The sequence below is a fragment of the Opisthorchis viverrini genome (genome assembly GCF_000715545.1).
Source record: "Opisthorchis viverrini unplaced genomic scaffold opera_v5_254, whole genome shotgun sequence".
Taxonomy (NCBI): Eukaryota; Metazoa; Platyhelminthes; class Trematoda; order Opisthorchiida; family Opisthorchiidae; genus Opisthorchis; species Opisthorchis viverrini.
The window spans coordinates 719,868-734,045 of record NW_008751906.1 but is presented as its reverse complement, the minus strand read 5'-3'; the positions used below and the strand labels follow the sequence as shown (position 1 = coordinate 734,045).

The window sequence follows — 14,178 nt, the reverse complement described above, 5'->3', positions numbered from 1 at the left end:
AGGAGGGAGTTTCCAGTGGACCACTCGTTTGCGTTTATGCCATCCACGTTGTGTGGCTCACTTTATTCTGAGCCATGACCAAAACTCCATAAGTACAGATTGGGCATACCATGGCAATCCGGGATGCCTCATGAAAGCGTTACCGAGAATCGCATGCAAGGTCTGTGTCGTCATACGAAATAGCCGCGTTGGTGATGTAAATTCAGAAACTGACATTGCTCCTCGTTGACAGGAATATTTCGTTGATTCGGACACTCGAATCGTTGTTGCGGCCACACAAGTTGCATCAGAGTCCGACTTGCTCGACCAAACTGGACATAGTTCAAGCCGGCTACACCAGTTATTCTGGAATGATGAACGAATACTATTTGCAGCACCTTTGCGAGCACACCCCATCGTCCAATAGCTCCTCGACTGCTGCGAACTCATCGTCCAATAGCTCCTCGACTGCTGCGACAGTTGAAACGAGAGTGGATTTGTGTTGCGCCATTACCTGGTCGATATGGTGGCAAAACTTTTGTGTGGTTGGGTGGTCGTTCTATTGTTCCTCATTGATGTGTGCGTAATACTGCTTTGATCTTTATAGGATATTTGAAGAATCTTACGCTTTTGTAATCCGCACGGTGCTATGTTGTGCAAAACGGGAATAGCCCATTTTGTGTTCGATGGAATGTATACCGAACAACACGGAATACTTCGCTGGCCAGAACGGATTTGGAGCATTCATAGCACAAATCCTCATATGTATGCCACTGCAAAACCCGGAATGAAGCAGCTCGCGTTCATCCGTTTGTTGTGTCCTGTGCAAGCCTGCGATTCGAAAGAGGACAAAACACATGAGCGCAGATCAAAACCGACACGACCATTGTGCATGCACTCACTGCTGATGGCTCTAATAGGAGCGAAACTCAAGTACAGTGCTTCTCCGTGCTTGCTGATGTGGACTCACCAGGAAGGTTTATTCGGGACAGGAAGAAGACCGTTGAAACCAGAGTCATGTGTGTGTGTGTGTGCGTGCGTGCGTGCGTGCATTCTACAAAATCCCGCATACGTCAGCGCCTGAAACATAAAAGTGTGCAACCGGTGCATTTTCACCAGGAAGCCGATCGCATTTCTATATTTTCTAACGACAATATAATGACTTGCAAATCCGTCCCAAAGTTGACACCGGTTCTGAAGTCAAGTTCGTAACCGCAGCTTATAACCTCTGCTTTGAATTGTCGACAGTCTTCAGACAAATTGAGAAACACTAAACTGACAATTCAAATTGCGGCCTGCAGATTCGCAGGAGAAGGAAAGCTCTGACACACCGACAAAACACTAGAAAACAATTAACACATGACTGCGACCTTATCGTCCACATATAGTCTATCATAGTCTGGCCACTATTTGGAGATTGCGTATTCGTGTGGCGAACGTCATCTATTCGGAGGATTGAAAACACATACGGGTGTTTACGCGGACCGCACGTGAAGATAGTATTTATTGCAGGGGCCTAAAATTGTTCCGTTAGTCATGAGAGATGCATTTGAGCCACTTGCATGCCCTAGCTAATGTAACAAGCAATCCGTCATATTCAAAGTTGAGCAAAACCATATATGCCACATACATACCAACTCTCAATCGTTGGACGGACGTCGGTTTTACTCGTTCAAATATGAATGAGTATTCCATATTCGTCGCTTCTTATAATTATTACATCAGCAGATAAGTCTAATTCGTATGCCTTGTGTTTGCAGACCATTTAATGCGACCGTTGCCTCTAGACCCAAATACCTAACCGTGACCACGCATGAGCAGTTAGACATTGACGGTATGCGCATGCGAATTCCTGTGTGGGTCACACGTCCATACGGCACACTCTCGTTTGACATCTTCATCTCTTATGCGCTGATGATCAGGTGGTGGTCACCAAATGTTTAAATTACAAATGTTTGCATTTGCTCGCCTGAACAAGAAATATTTTTCCATCACGCAGCCAATCTGCAGAGCGTTCAAGTGTTTGCCTGAGGATTCGATCCAAACACAACAGCGCTCCATAGTTTCCGCAAGACCGAGTATCAAAATGGGGAACCTAAACAAGTTGGAGGATATTATGTATGCTGAATTACAGTGTCCATGGCGCTCGCCCTCCAGCACAAATGAGTGCTTCTGTATTCTAAGGCGCGCACGTTAATCCATGTTCCGGCTGCATGCGCTACGCGCGGAGAATAGCGAAATGTGGATGGCAAGACACAACAACTGGATGCCGTGTGTTGACCTGAATTGCTTGAAAATTTACAAGAAGTCGAGTGTGACAATAGGAACGTAATAGTTCCGGCTAACATAGATTGCCGCGAGAGTGGCCGCACTATAGCAGTTTTACTTTCTATGTGGTAACCTGGGTCTCTCATCTAATGAACAGACCCGCCACATCTTGCATAATCGGTCTACAGGCTTGTCAAATGAGACCGCTTTTGCCTCTCAGGGGGACCTGAACTAGTGTTCATTGTAATGGAAATCTTTACTTCATTCGAAATGTATTTTACATGTCAGTTCTAAGGTGTATTCAGATGGTAGGCGGTTGTGACGACACCTTTCGTTCGCGATCAATCAGATAGTAAAACAGACCACATCAACAGTATGAGTATCCATCGAAAATGGTCTGGAGAATAACAGAAACACCAATTGTCCCTTCCTTGAAGTGAATCTTCCGACATGCAAGCGATAAACAGTATGACATCGAAAATGGTCTGGAGAATAACAGAAACACCAATTGTCCCTTCCTTGAAGTGAATCTTCCGACATGCAAGCGATACCATACCACACCCTTCACATGATAGCACGACACCGTCCGGGGGGTGGGGTTATCGGCACTCCGTATAATTCGTCTTGATATAATCAAAACAAATTCAACGTGACTCAGGTCTAAATTGACTGACGTTGAAATTTGTACAGCGCCTGTATTGCTGGCGTTTAGACAAAGTGCTTAAAACTCTCAGAGCAGACGATTCACTATTTCCCGTCGTCTTGAAGTTCGCAGAAATCCGCAGCAAAGTATAATTACATAATTGCGAAGTCGAGTGTGACAATAGGAACGTAATAGTTCCGGCTAACATAGATTGCCGCGAGAGTGGCCGCACTATAGCAGTTTTACTTTCTATGTGGTAACCTGGGTCTCTCATCTAATGAACAGACCCGCCACATCTTGCATAATCGGTCTACAGGCTTGTCAAATGAAACCGCTTTTGCCTCTCAGGGGGACCTGAACTAGTGTTCATTGTAATGGAAATCTTTACTTCATTCGAAATGTATTTTACATGTCAGTTCTAAGGTGTATTCAGATGGTAGGCGGTTGTGACGACACCTTTCGTTCGCGATCAATCAGATAGTAAAACAGACCACATCAACAGTATGAGTATCCATCGAAAATGGTCTGGAGAATAACAGAAACACCAATTGTCCCTTCCTTGAAGTGAATCTTCCGACATGCAAGCGATACCATACTGCACCCTTCACATGATAGCACGACACCGTCCGGGGGGTGGGGTTATCGGCACTCCGTATAATTCGTCTTGATATAATCAAAACAAATTCAACGTGACTCAGGTCTAAATTGACTGACGTTGAAATTTGTACAGCGCCTGTATTGCTGGCGTTTAGACAAAGTGCTTAAAACTCTCAGAGCAGACGATTCACTATTTCCCGTCGTCTTGAAGTTCGCGGAAATCCGCAGCAAAGTATGATTACATAATTGCTTGATAACGCCTATTCTGAGTTCAAAATAATTTGGTCTGCTAATCGTCTGTCACTCGACCCAGTAGCTGCAGTCCACTTATTCTAAATCACACATTTGTTTTCATCCCATTTCCGGAAAAGTCATAGCAGGAGCAGCAGCAGTAGATCCAGCAGCAGCAGCAGGTGAGTCTATGCACCCTTCCCACAATCATCCATAGGCAATATAAATTAGTCACACAGTTGGATATTTCATAGTCGATTCTGTTTGAATGCTGCTTTTTCCGGACTTTCAATCCGTGCTTTCGTGCGTTATTTGTTTCCTGTGGAAGCATTTTTTTATTATTTTTGCGTGAGATTCGTAATAGTTCAATCACACTTTTCATGGTTAAAAGCGGAAATCACCTTGAAATTTAACGCACCTAAATTTCCAACGGCATACCAAACAAATGAACACCATTATCGAGTATACACCCGTTTGCAAACTTATTTGGTTCTTTCGAGAGTCTCAGCTGGAACCCAGCGGCATCTCTCTTTTATGATGTTCTCAGGCAACTGAATGTGCTGCACGAGGCCGCCTCATTTTTTAGTCGCAACGAGTCTCGAAAGAACCATATTAGTTTGCAAATGAGTATATATTCGCTAATTTCGTGCAATTTGGTTTCAAGTAGACCATAAGGTTGACAGAAATCCGGGGAGTGCGCCTACCTGATGAGCCCCAAGAATGGCGAAACCGGTCGTGGGCTGTCGATGGATTTTGAGCAACCTTATGAGTAGTACGTCACAAACCGAGCACCATCGTGAAGCTACACGCCTTACCTGAAAGGAATAGTCTGACGTCTCTATATATACTAAATTCTTCGCAATATTCGATGTTCTTCAGTGGGTGTATACGCGAGTGTCGGAAATTTTCCGTACCCAAAGCGTTTTGCGGGATAAATGCCATCACTGTCTATTCCCCTTCAATTATGTGTGGGCGAGATACTGATACTAATAATGAGACTCTTCAAATCGCTCGTCTTCTGGATGCTGCTACATAGATGTTTATTCACTTGGAATATACACGCTACAGTCTCCGCCCTCCAAGAAAGAGAAAAACGAGACAAATGTATTTTGATGGGCTAAATAAGCACGTAATATACGTTGGTGGCTGGCAATAAGCGTAAGGTTATGCGCCTGGAATTTTGAGCCATAAACAAGCCTGTTAACCTCCAGTGGAAGGCGATAAATATACGGAATTTTATACGAGGCTTCGAAGTTGCGTTGTTTTTGGCTGTAGTGCGATAGAGATGTCATAGTGCATGGATCTGTGACGCTTCGGTTGCGTTTCCGGATTTGAGATCCATGTTGTCTCCACGTTAAACCCTTCCAATGCAAAAAGTAAATTTTTCATGCTGCACTATGTATGGCCGTGAGACATGGGGTCCTTGGGTTCGGAAGCGCAACTCTCTTAAGAACTTGGAAAACGGTTGCAACAGAACCGTAGTTTATTTTAGATGGCGCTGAACAACTGGTAACGAAGCGATCGGTATTGGGACGAATCGTTTTCTACGACAAATTACGCGTTTTGTCCACCATGTGTGATTGTAGGTGAATTGAGTTATGGCACCTACTCGGCGTGAAGGACTTTTTATTGCCATTTTACAATTTTGCTGCCTGGGGAATGCACTTTAAAATGCATGTGTTAGTCCGGTACCGGACGTCTTTGAGATTAACATTCCTTCTTTTCTTCACCCGTTGCGCTTGCAACAGGCGTTCCAAAATTGCATTACCATCACTTATGGAACTTCAACCACTAAATAACGCCCCGCCTCCAGGAAACCAATCCAGTACCTAGGTATCTTCCATTGTTAACTAAAAATTTTCCTCGGTATGATTCCGCAGGTCAGTTGACACCTGAATTCCGACTTGCGTGTAAAAATCTTGGTGGAGCCCTAGAACGCCAACAACCTTTCACTGACAAAAAATATTAGATCCTCAATGCTCGCATTATTTAGTTTGACTTCCTGAAATTTGCAATATTCTGAGGATAGGACTTGATCTAGAAATTTCGAAAAGCCACTAACGCGAATCCCGCAGCAGGATTTTATAACAAAATTTGTATGCTTTCAGATTGTTGAGTTAATTGTTTAGTTGTCGTTGTACGCCCTTAGATTGCCTCTTAATTCCATAAGCCACAACAATATTCTAGTGCCTTACACGTCAACTTTAAAACAGCCTCTACACTAAGAAACGGTTGCTGCCTATATACTCTCTATATGCTACGAACATTCAACAGTCGTTTACAATGTTCCCAGGGTATTGGGCATTGCGGTCAGTGTGTGAACGTGCTTGTTGTCCCACTTTAACTTCGCCAGCGCTAATAAATTTGAACTACCGGTTTTCTAACTCTTGCAAAACGATATCGCTCTCTTTAGAAGAAGATATCCAAACTGTTTACTGGCTTTTCTAATTTATGTGTAAAGCAAGGCAAAAGGCACATCAGCAAAAACCGATAAAGGCCTCAACGAATATTGTCATCTGGTCCATCTATTTATATCTATGAACGATACGGGTATGCGTAGTTGTTATACTACAAACATTCAATTTTCCTGAATTTGTGGGACTGCTGCAAAATCTAAGTATAATCCAGAACACGGAGCCGAAAAAAAAGGAAATATTTTTGGCGAGCACAGTGATTTTTATTCACAGCTACGCTCATTCGTCAGTGTTACTCCGGAGCATCGGGGCATTCTTACATGCTCATTTGCAAACAAGCTAGCCAGAAATACCAAATTCACTACTCTGTTTTAACTTTAACAAAGGCCGCCCGTCCATGATTTATGACTCCATAGTGAACTCTGTACATTTCAGTGCTTGGCAACTATGCTATCATTAGCACAGCACCAATGTTTGATACCACAGTTTTCCTGAGTTTCGCATGCTCCTAAAATGGATTGGATCATTACCAAAAGGACGAAATCGCTGTTTTATTTTACCATGTTAATATCTTATTTTTGTTGGTTTCCTATATATTACCCGAATTCAGGCAGTCGGACATGAATTTGTTTTTCAATTTTGTCAATTTGTCATGACCTTAGCGGAAAAACATCCGCTTTCGATTTCTGTCCATAAAGTACCTTAATATGAAGGTCATACAGGCATTGCGGTCAGTGTGTGAACGTGCTTGTTGTCCCACTTTAACTTCGCCAGCGCTAATAAATTTGAACTACCGGTTTTCTAACTCTTGCAAAACGATATCGCTCTCTTTAGAAGAAGATATCCAAACTGTTTACTGGCTTTTCTAATTTATGTGTAAAGCAAGGCAAAAGGCACATCAGCAAAAACCGATAAAGGCCTCAACGAATATTGTCATCTGGTCCATCTATTTATATCTATGAACGATACGGGTATGCGTAGTTGTTATACTACAAACATTCAATTTTCCTGAATTTGTGGGACTGCTGCAAAATCTAAGTATAATCCAGAACACGGAGCCGAAAAAAAAGGAAATATTTTTGGCGAGCACAGTGATTTTTATTCACAGCTACGCTCATTCGTCAGTGTTACTCCGGAGCATCGGGGCATTCTTACATGCTCATTTGCAAACAAGCTAGCCAGAAATACCAAATTCACTACTCTGTTTTAACTTTAACAAAGGCCGCCCGTCCATGATTTATGACTCCATAGTGAACTCTGTACATTTCAGTGCTTGGCAACTATGCTATCATTAGCACAGCACCAATGTTTGATACCACAGTTTTCCTGAGTTTCGCATGCTCCTAAAATGGATTGGATCATTACCAAAAGGACGAAATCGCTGTTTTATTTTACCATGTTAATATCTTATTTTTGTTGGTTTCCTATATATTACCCGAATTCAGGCAGTCGGACATGAATTTGTTTTTCAATTTTGTCAATTTGTCATGACCTTAGCGGAAAAACATCCGCTCTTTCGATTTCTGCCATAAAGTACCTTAATATGAAGGTCATACAAATAGTAACTATAGTTTCCCCAAGAAGATGGCCTTTCTTAAATTTGTGTGGGACATCACTAGCATTGTCAGGTGCTTACTATCTTCTAGTAAATTGCGTAAGCATTAGCCCATAAAGTTGTAATCTTCAGGTATGAAACGATATTTTTTCACAAACCAAACAGGTGAACACCTTCAGTGTTTAAATTTCCACTGTCTCCAATCATGCCACGACCCGCTAAAATGGTTTATTTCGCTTTTTGTGCACTTGCAGATCATCTAGACAGCACTAAAGGTTCTCATCAGCGAGTGGATGGGGCACTACTATCCAACCAAGTTAACGAACTAATTATTGAATCCCCTCAGCTAAATTTAGTAGATTTTGTAGCTCCCGTGATAATTAGCGTGCCCATCAGTGAACACTATTCCATTAAACATTTTTATATTGCATAATAAAAATATTTTCCCGGCTGTCTGCATTCTTGAATTTCTGCTGAAGAAGAACTGTTATTCCATGTCTCTTCGTGCTAGAATTTAAAGACATAGGCCACAGATGCTGTCGCTTTGAAATGGAGCGGTGTTTGTACAAAGAATAACGCAACCAGTTGAGGCATATTTGTGTATGATAAGTTGCCATGCGGGGGGCAATGTTTCAGTTTACAGTATTCCGGAAACTGTTTTGAGGTGCATCAAATCTTACTCAGCAAATTCCTAACATCATTTGATTTCCCCAAACTTGTTTGACGTACTTATGCTTCCGTATGCGCCTTTACCCGAACACCTGCGTGATTTTTGAAACATTCAGAAAAGCATACGATTTTTCCTAGTGTTCCTTTTTGACCAGAAATTTGAATGAATAACACAGGCTTAAAATTCTAATAAACTGTACGCTTTTCTCGACACAATCTGGAGGCATTTGACCATGATTAATACATTCTCGTGGACTTTCGATCGTCCTGCACTTCAAAATTGATCAGAAGCTCATCAACAGGGAGACAAACCAAGACGTTTCCCAAATAAACAGAGAGAACAGCCTATATACATTCTTCTAAAAGACGCATGTCACTGTCATTAAAATTATAACTGCCCTTGACAAATTTTATGGTTATGAAGTGCGTTTTCTACGATGGAAAGACTAGTGAGCACTTGAGAGTTATTTCACTAAAATCACGAGGTGACCTACTTCACAGGATTTGTATCTACCAAGTAACAACAGGCAAATCATTTAAAGACACTGAGGTATAGCTCACCGTTTCTCACAGAGAGTTCGAAGGATATATATATTACCAAATATTTCAGTCATGTAGATTTTCTCTTAAATGGTTGTGACTTCGGGCATAAGTGCGCCAAACTAGGCTTCCTAGACGGCGAAGGTGCTGAACTCAGATTTTATCAATGGCACGCAATTTTAGAAACGTATAATATCCTGGATTTGGAATCCAATTTCAATGCAGGAGGAAGGGTCCCGGCTGAGAAAAATGGCTACAAAAAGCTATGATTGTAGTTCGGGACAATCTTCGGTAACGTAGTCACACAACGTTAATCGATCAAAAAAATTTTCCACAGATTTTGTTCCACACGTAAGTATGTGTATACATGTGTCGACAAGGGTGGTCCGTCATCAGCCATGTTGTCAAGTTTCCACGAAGCTGTGAACACGGTTCAAGCCTGATAGAATTAACGAGCCGTGACAAATTGAGAGACATATTAAAATTTACATTTGACAAGTGGTGATTTCATTGAAAATGAGCGTAAAAGCACCCATTCATCGGGTGAGATTGCGCAATCAACAACAGAACACCGTCACGATAAATCAACAGTTTTATGTCACATCACAATGATTAACGCCCCATTTATTACATAAAATCTAGTAAAATACAGCAAAGAATATAATTCCTCACTCTTTTCCGCCTGTTTTCTTTCAATCTGTATCGACGTTTTCAACGTATATTTAAAGTGGGCAAAAATTATCACAAGTTACAGTTTTACTTCGTGCTTCCGAAATACTAAGCATCACCACAACTGGGTCAACAACACTGTATCCGCTATTCCCCCAACCTCTTATCGCTAAAACTGCGGGTGCAAGCTAAAGGAGTACACCTTGTGCATAGGCGAAACTAAAATAGAAGTGCTTCTCACGTGCTGCAAGGTGGGTGTGTTTTATGGTGCTCACAAATGCAAACTAAATCAATGGCCCACGCCGACCATGATCCACAGTGAGGACTAGGAATAGAGTTGGCACTGACCAAGATGCGGTCAAAATAGAATGACACTCTTAAATCCTCGAAAGAACCACAAATATTAACAGCTGCGCAGAATACGGCCATGCATATAGTTGGCGTTTGAAGTTTCAAGTTACCCTGAGAACGTGACGGACGGGTCGAAGGTAGAAGAGGAGTATTCCACTTCCTGGGTCATTGGTGATGACTTTGAGCGAGCTAGTCTCACTGCTTGAGCGATATTCAACACCCCGCCAAGCTTGCAAGTAGCGTAAGCCTTCGATCTTAATCGGCCAAAGCTTCAGATTGCAAAAAACACTGCCGTTTAAATGAAAATGGATAGGCGAATTACAAATAGCGTACCTCAAGCGTCCCCCTAACTGTGAAGCTCATGTCAATATCCGACCACTCGAAAATGATATTCGGTCGTGATGCGGCCTTTGTGGGGATGTGCCAACCAATGGAAATTTACATGAAAATTACTGGTACGCAACATATACGGATACGTTACGATGACATTACGTAATTTATACCAGTAATCAGCTCCCTCCAATCTTGTCCTTGTTTGTGTCAGGGGCATCTTGGGGTCATACGGTCAACAGGTGACAATGCTTTTCTAGTGGCAAAATTAATGTCATCACTTGTGTCAGCTACCTAACCTGTTTCCCCAATAACGTGGTGAAACCAAGCGTTCCAGTTCAGCGGGAACCATCTAATAAGGTCATCTCACGAAGACTACTGCATCGTGCCAAATCAGAAGAGTTGATTTTCTGTCTCCATGAAGTTGGTTATTTTGCCCACTTTGCATCAAGAAACACGCAGAGAATAATTAATTCCACTTATCTTCTTTTCCCGCATTAAAAACTGACCATCTCAACAGATTCTACAGTGGGACTCTTCACGCACAAGCAAGATGGACTCATAGTCCACACTACAGCCTATTGCTTATGACCATTCTTTTACGCTTACAGGCATACTCCAGACCCATTATCGGAAATTTTGGCCTCCACTGGGCATCCACCTTCTAAAATAAATCCATCTCAACTAGTACCCATCGCACAGTTTTACACTCCCCCGCATTGAACAAGGACAGCGGTTTACCAAATCCGTCAGTGATTCCATCAATTGACACACCATGAAAGGACAATATCAACCCTTCTCTTCTTGTGCCAGAAAGATCCACCAGATACATCTGTGCCTTCAAGTAACGTCATCTTGCATGTTTCGGGGCGAGAGCTTTACCATACCCAGGATAACTTGGCTAATGCATTTTCTCCATTAATAATGCAGGTATTTTGCCCTTGTTCAAAGTTCGGTTTGACTCTGGAATCTGCTTTTCCCTGTGGTACCATTAAGCTCTGCCTCTCATTTACTAGACGCTGCTCCGGAAGTATAAAACGCCATCATTGAAATCCAGTCGGAGGCCAAAAAATTGAATATTAAAAACGATTTTTATCTCTACAGATCGTTCACTAAATGACTCGCGATTCGATTTGACTCATTTACGAACCATGGCGCCACGTTAGTAAACTTCATACAGCTGAACTTTAGCTTGTGCCTGATTTCACTGCTACCACAGCCGCTCAGCAACCAAACATTTGGCCATACCAAAACTAATGGGCTTTTGGCTTTTGCATTTTATTCGGCCATTTGTTTTCGATCGTAGGCCCTCTGCAGTATCCATTTCGATTACTCTTGCTTATTTTCTTGTGTCTCCATTTAATAGTAGGTTGTGCTTTTAAGCCCTAAATCTCGAGCACTGACAAACAACAGTGCGTGCGAGTAGACAGGATACACTTGCATTTGATTTGGAATATGCACAGAGTAGCAAAGTGTGCGATCTGTCTGCCAGCATTTGGTTGAATCTCACCTGCACTTCATAGCCACCGTAGCCAACGCTGGAATTTCCAAGCAAATGTATTTTTTGGCGGTTCTTTTGGAACCCCAGGTATTTCTTGCCGCATTGGCAATGGCAACCAGGCATTTTTACTTTAAAAGGCGATGAATGTTTTTGAGATGACAGAACCCTTCACGTAAATGTTTGGCGACCACAGTGCTGCTAATATTGTCACTTCGTCATATTCCAGTATATTTTTACTGATGCACCCATTAATGCAGTACTATCCAGTTTTCCATTTGGGTAACTCAATCCTCAAAACTGATCGTTGAATAATTGGGCCTGACAAATTAGGGGATGAAATTTTGGTCCAGCATGACTGCAAATGATTGATGGTTTCACCATCTTTGAGCGGGTTGGGGTAAATGGAGCAGCATGTTTTAACTAAATCATAGCTGGTGCGGATTCTGATGTTGTGCGTTCTTGAATCTGCTACTGATGCTCTAAGCCACAGTAGTATCAAACATATATTTCTAAATTTCTGCTGCATTTCCTCTGGAAAGCACACCAAGAGAGTATTCGGGACGCAACAAAGATGAAGCAAGTTCCCGCCTGAGATTTAGCAAGGCCTAAAGTGAGTGAAGACACTTTTGTAAATGTTTCAAACACCACTGGCCACAAACATGCGATTTTTCTTGTTGGAAAAATTTGATGGCAAACGGCGGTACAATCTGACTGTTGAGGAGGATTATTTTTGAAAACCAAACCTCAACTTAATCAAGAAGAATGGCTAGTCAATGCACTTTGGTGATATTCCAAAGAATATTATTCGGTCAGTTGTTTGTCCCACGCAGACTTACTCGGTTCCAGTTGCATCTAATTAAGACAAAATCTGCTCCCCGCTGAATGCGATGACCTGAAAATTTAAAGCTGGACGACATCGTATTGGGTGTTCGACTCCTTTTACTAATTTATGTAAATATCGCTCAGGATGCCCATTTCAAACATGCTGCCAGTGAATTCACGAAATCATTACATTGGTGTAGCTGGATTTGTGTGAAGTAAATTTGTAACCATTTGAGAACTTTCGCTTGCCAGAAAACCATATTCAACCATATTCAACAACCATATTCAACATTCCTAATCGTTTTTAACTTAATTTTCGAAACTCTGTTCGCTGTGTTTGACAGCACCATGCTGTTTGAGGATGGCATTATAGCTCAATGTTCCCGATAGAGGTGCGATAGGCAGGGGCTCACATCATCGCGTGTTACAAAAGTGAACATAAAGCATGCTAGATCTGATGCAAAAAAGACTGATGTGTAACATGTAGACAGGCCGTAATCATTCGCCAGGCTTCGTGTTGCGGTCGTTTGTGGCTATTTCAAATGCGCTCTGAATTTTTGACTGTGCGACTCCAGCTTACAAGTACTGAAATTCGGATCCTCCTAATTTAAGGGACTCAGAATGCCAAAGTTTAATATATTTCTCTATTTGTAGATGCTGTTAGCTCAAAGTCACAAAGACCAGCAGATATTTTGTTCTTCTATTACTTCATTCCATTTACAGTCCACAAAAACAATCTTTGGGATTCACTCATTGTTAAATACGTGACGTAGTTGTTTGTTACCCTATTCTTCAGGCTAATTCATCACCTCTCCGGTACCTCCTCAATTTCGAGACTGAACTGTTCTGTTTTATGCACAGTCGACTCTACTTCAACCGTTTTTCTGTAGACGATTTGTTTACATTCAATTCTGTGCTTGTTGTTGGAAATTTGTCCCAATATGAACTTGAAAAAATGTTTCCTGTTTAATTTGTCCGATAGCGTACTGCACTCTTCTTTTCCATCCTGTCTTGCTAAATGCCCAGAATTCAATCTAGCCGTTAGTCTTTCTTCAATTTTAATAACGATTTGCCGCTAATTTCTTAAAGAACCATGGTCTACCTATCTACACTGTCTGTCCACGGCCAATGCAATGTATTGTTCACTGCCTAATTGCCACTACTGAACAAAGGCAAGTGAATTAATTTCTTGAAGACCCATGGTCTACCTATCTATACTCTCTGTCCACGGCCAGTGCAATGTATTGTTCACTGCCTAACCAACACTACTTAACAAACGCAGTTGAAGTTCGTAGAATTCGGTTTCTCCGCAATTATTAGTGACCATCCGTCGGCGAATTAAACCGCAGGATGCTTGATTAAACAGTTCCTTGCTTTGCGATCACGGCTCGAGCACAGGATAGTACAAAGTTGGCTAGAAATACCGTCGGAAATTCAATATCCGGCTACATTAAACGCGTAATGTCTGTGTATCGACTGGCTCCTCCGGCCCGTGCATCCACCAGTAGCGGACTACCTACACAAGAATTGATGAGATAACTGAATCTGGCCCGTATAAAGAATGAAAATTTAGAGTTAGCGGCAGATGCTGCTAAAAGAATTAAGGAAT

The 14,178-nt window shown here is 42.0% G+C and overlaps 2 protein-coding genes across 2 annotated transcripts in view; one reads left to right on the top strand and one right to left on the bottom strand.

The window, feature by feature from the left end:
* T265_14727 (hypothetical protein) overlaps positions 1–14,178 on the bottom strand; it is a gene marked incomplete at both ends in the record, with an annotated part of 104,103 nt that overhangs the window by 46,445 nt on the left and 43,480 nt on the right. The window contains 2 exons of the mRNA XM_009174970.1: positions 62–345; positions 392–493. Coding sequence (XP_009173234.1) covers positions 62–345; positions 392–493 — 386 coding nt within the window. The remainder of the gene's footprint in view (positions 1–61; positions 346–391; positions 494–14,178) is intronic.
* Positions 1–14,178, top strand: part of T265_14728 (hypothetical protein) — a gene marked incomplete at both ends in the record, with an annotated part of 80,143 nt that overhangs the window by 43,848 nt on the left and 22,117 nt on the right. The gene's annotated exons all lie outside the window — the stretch shown is intronic.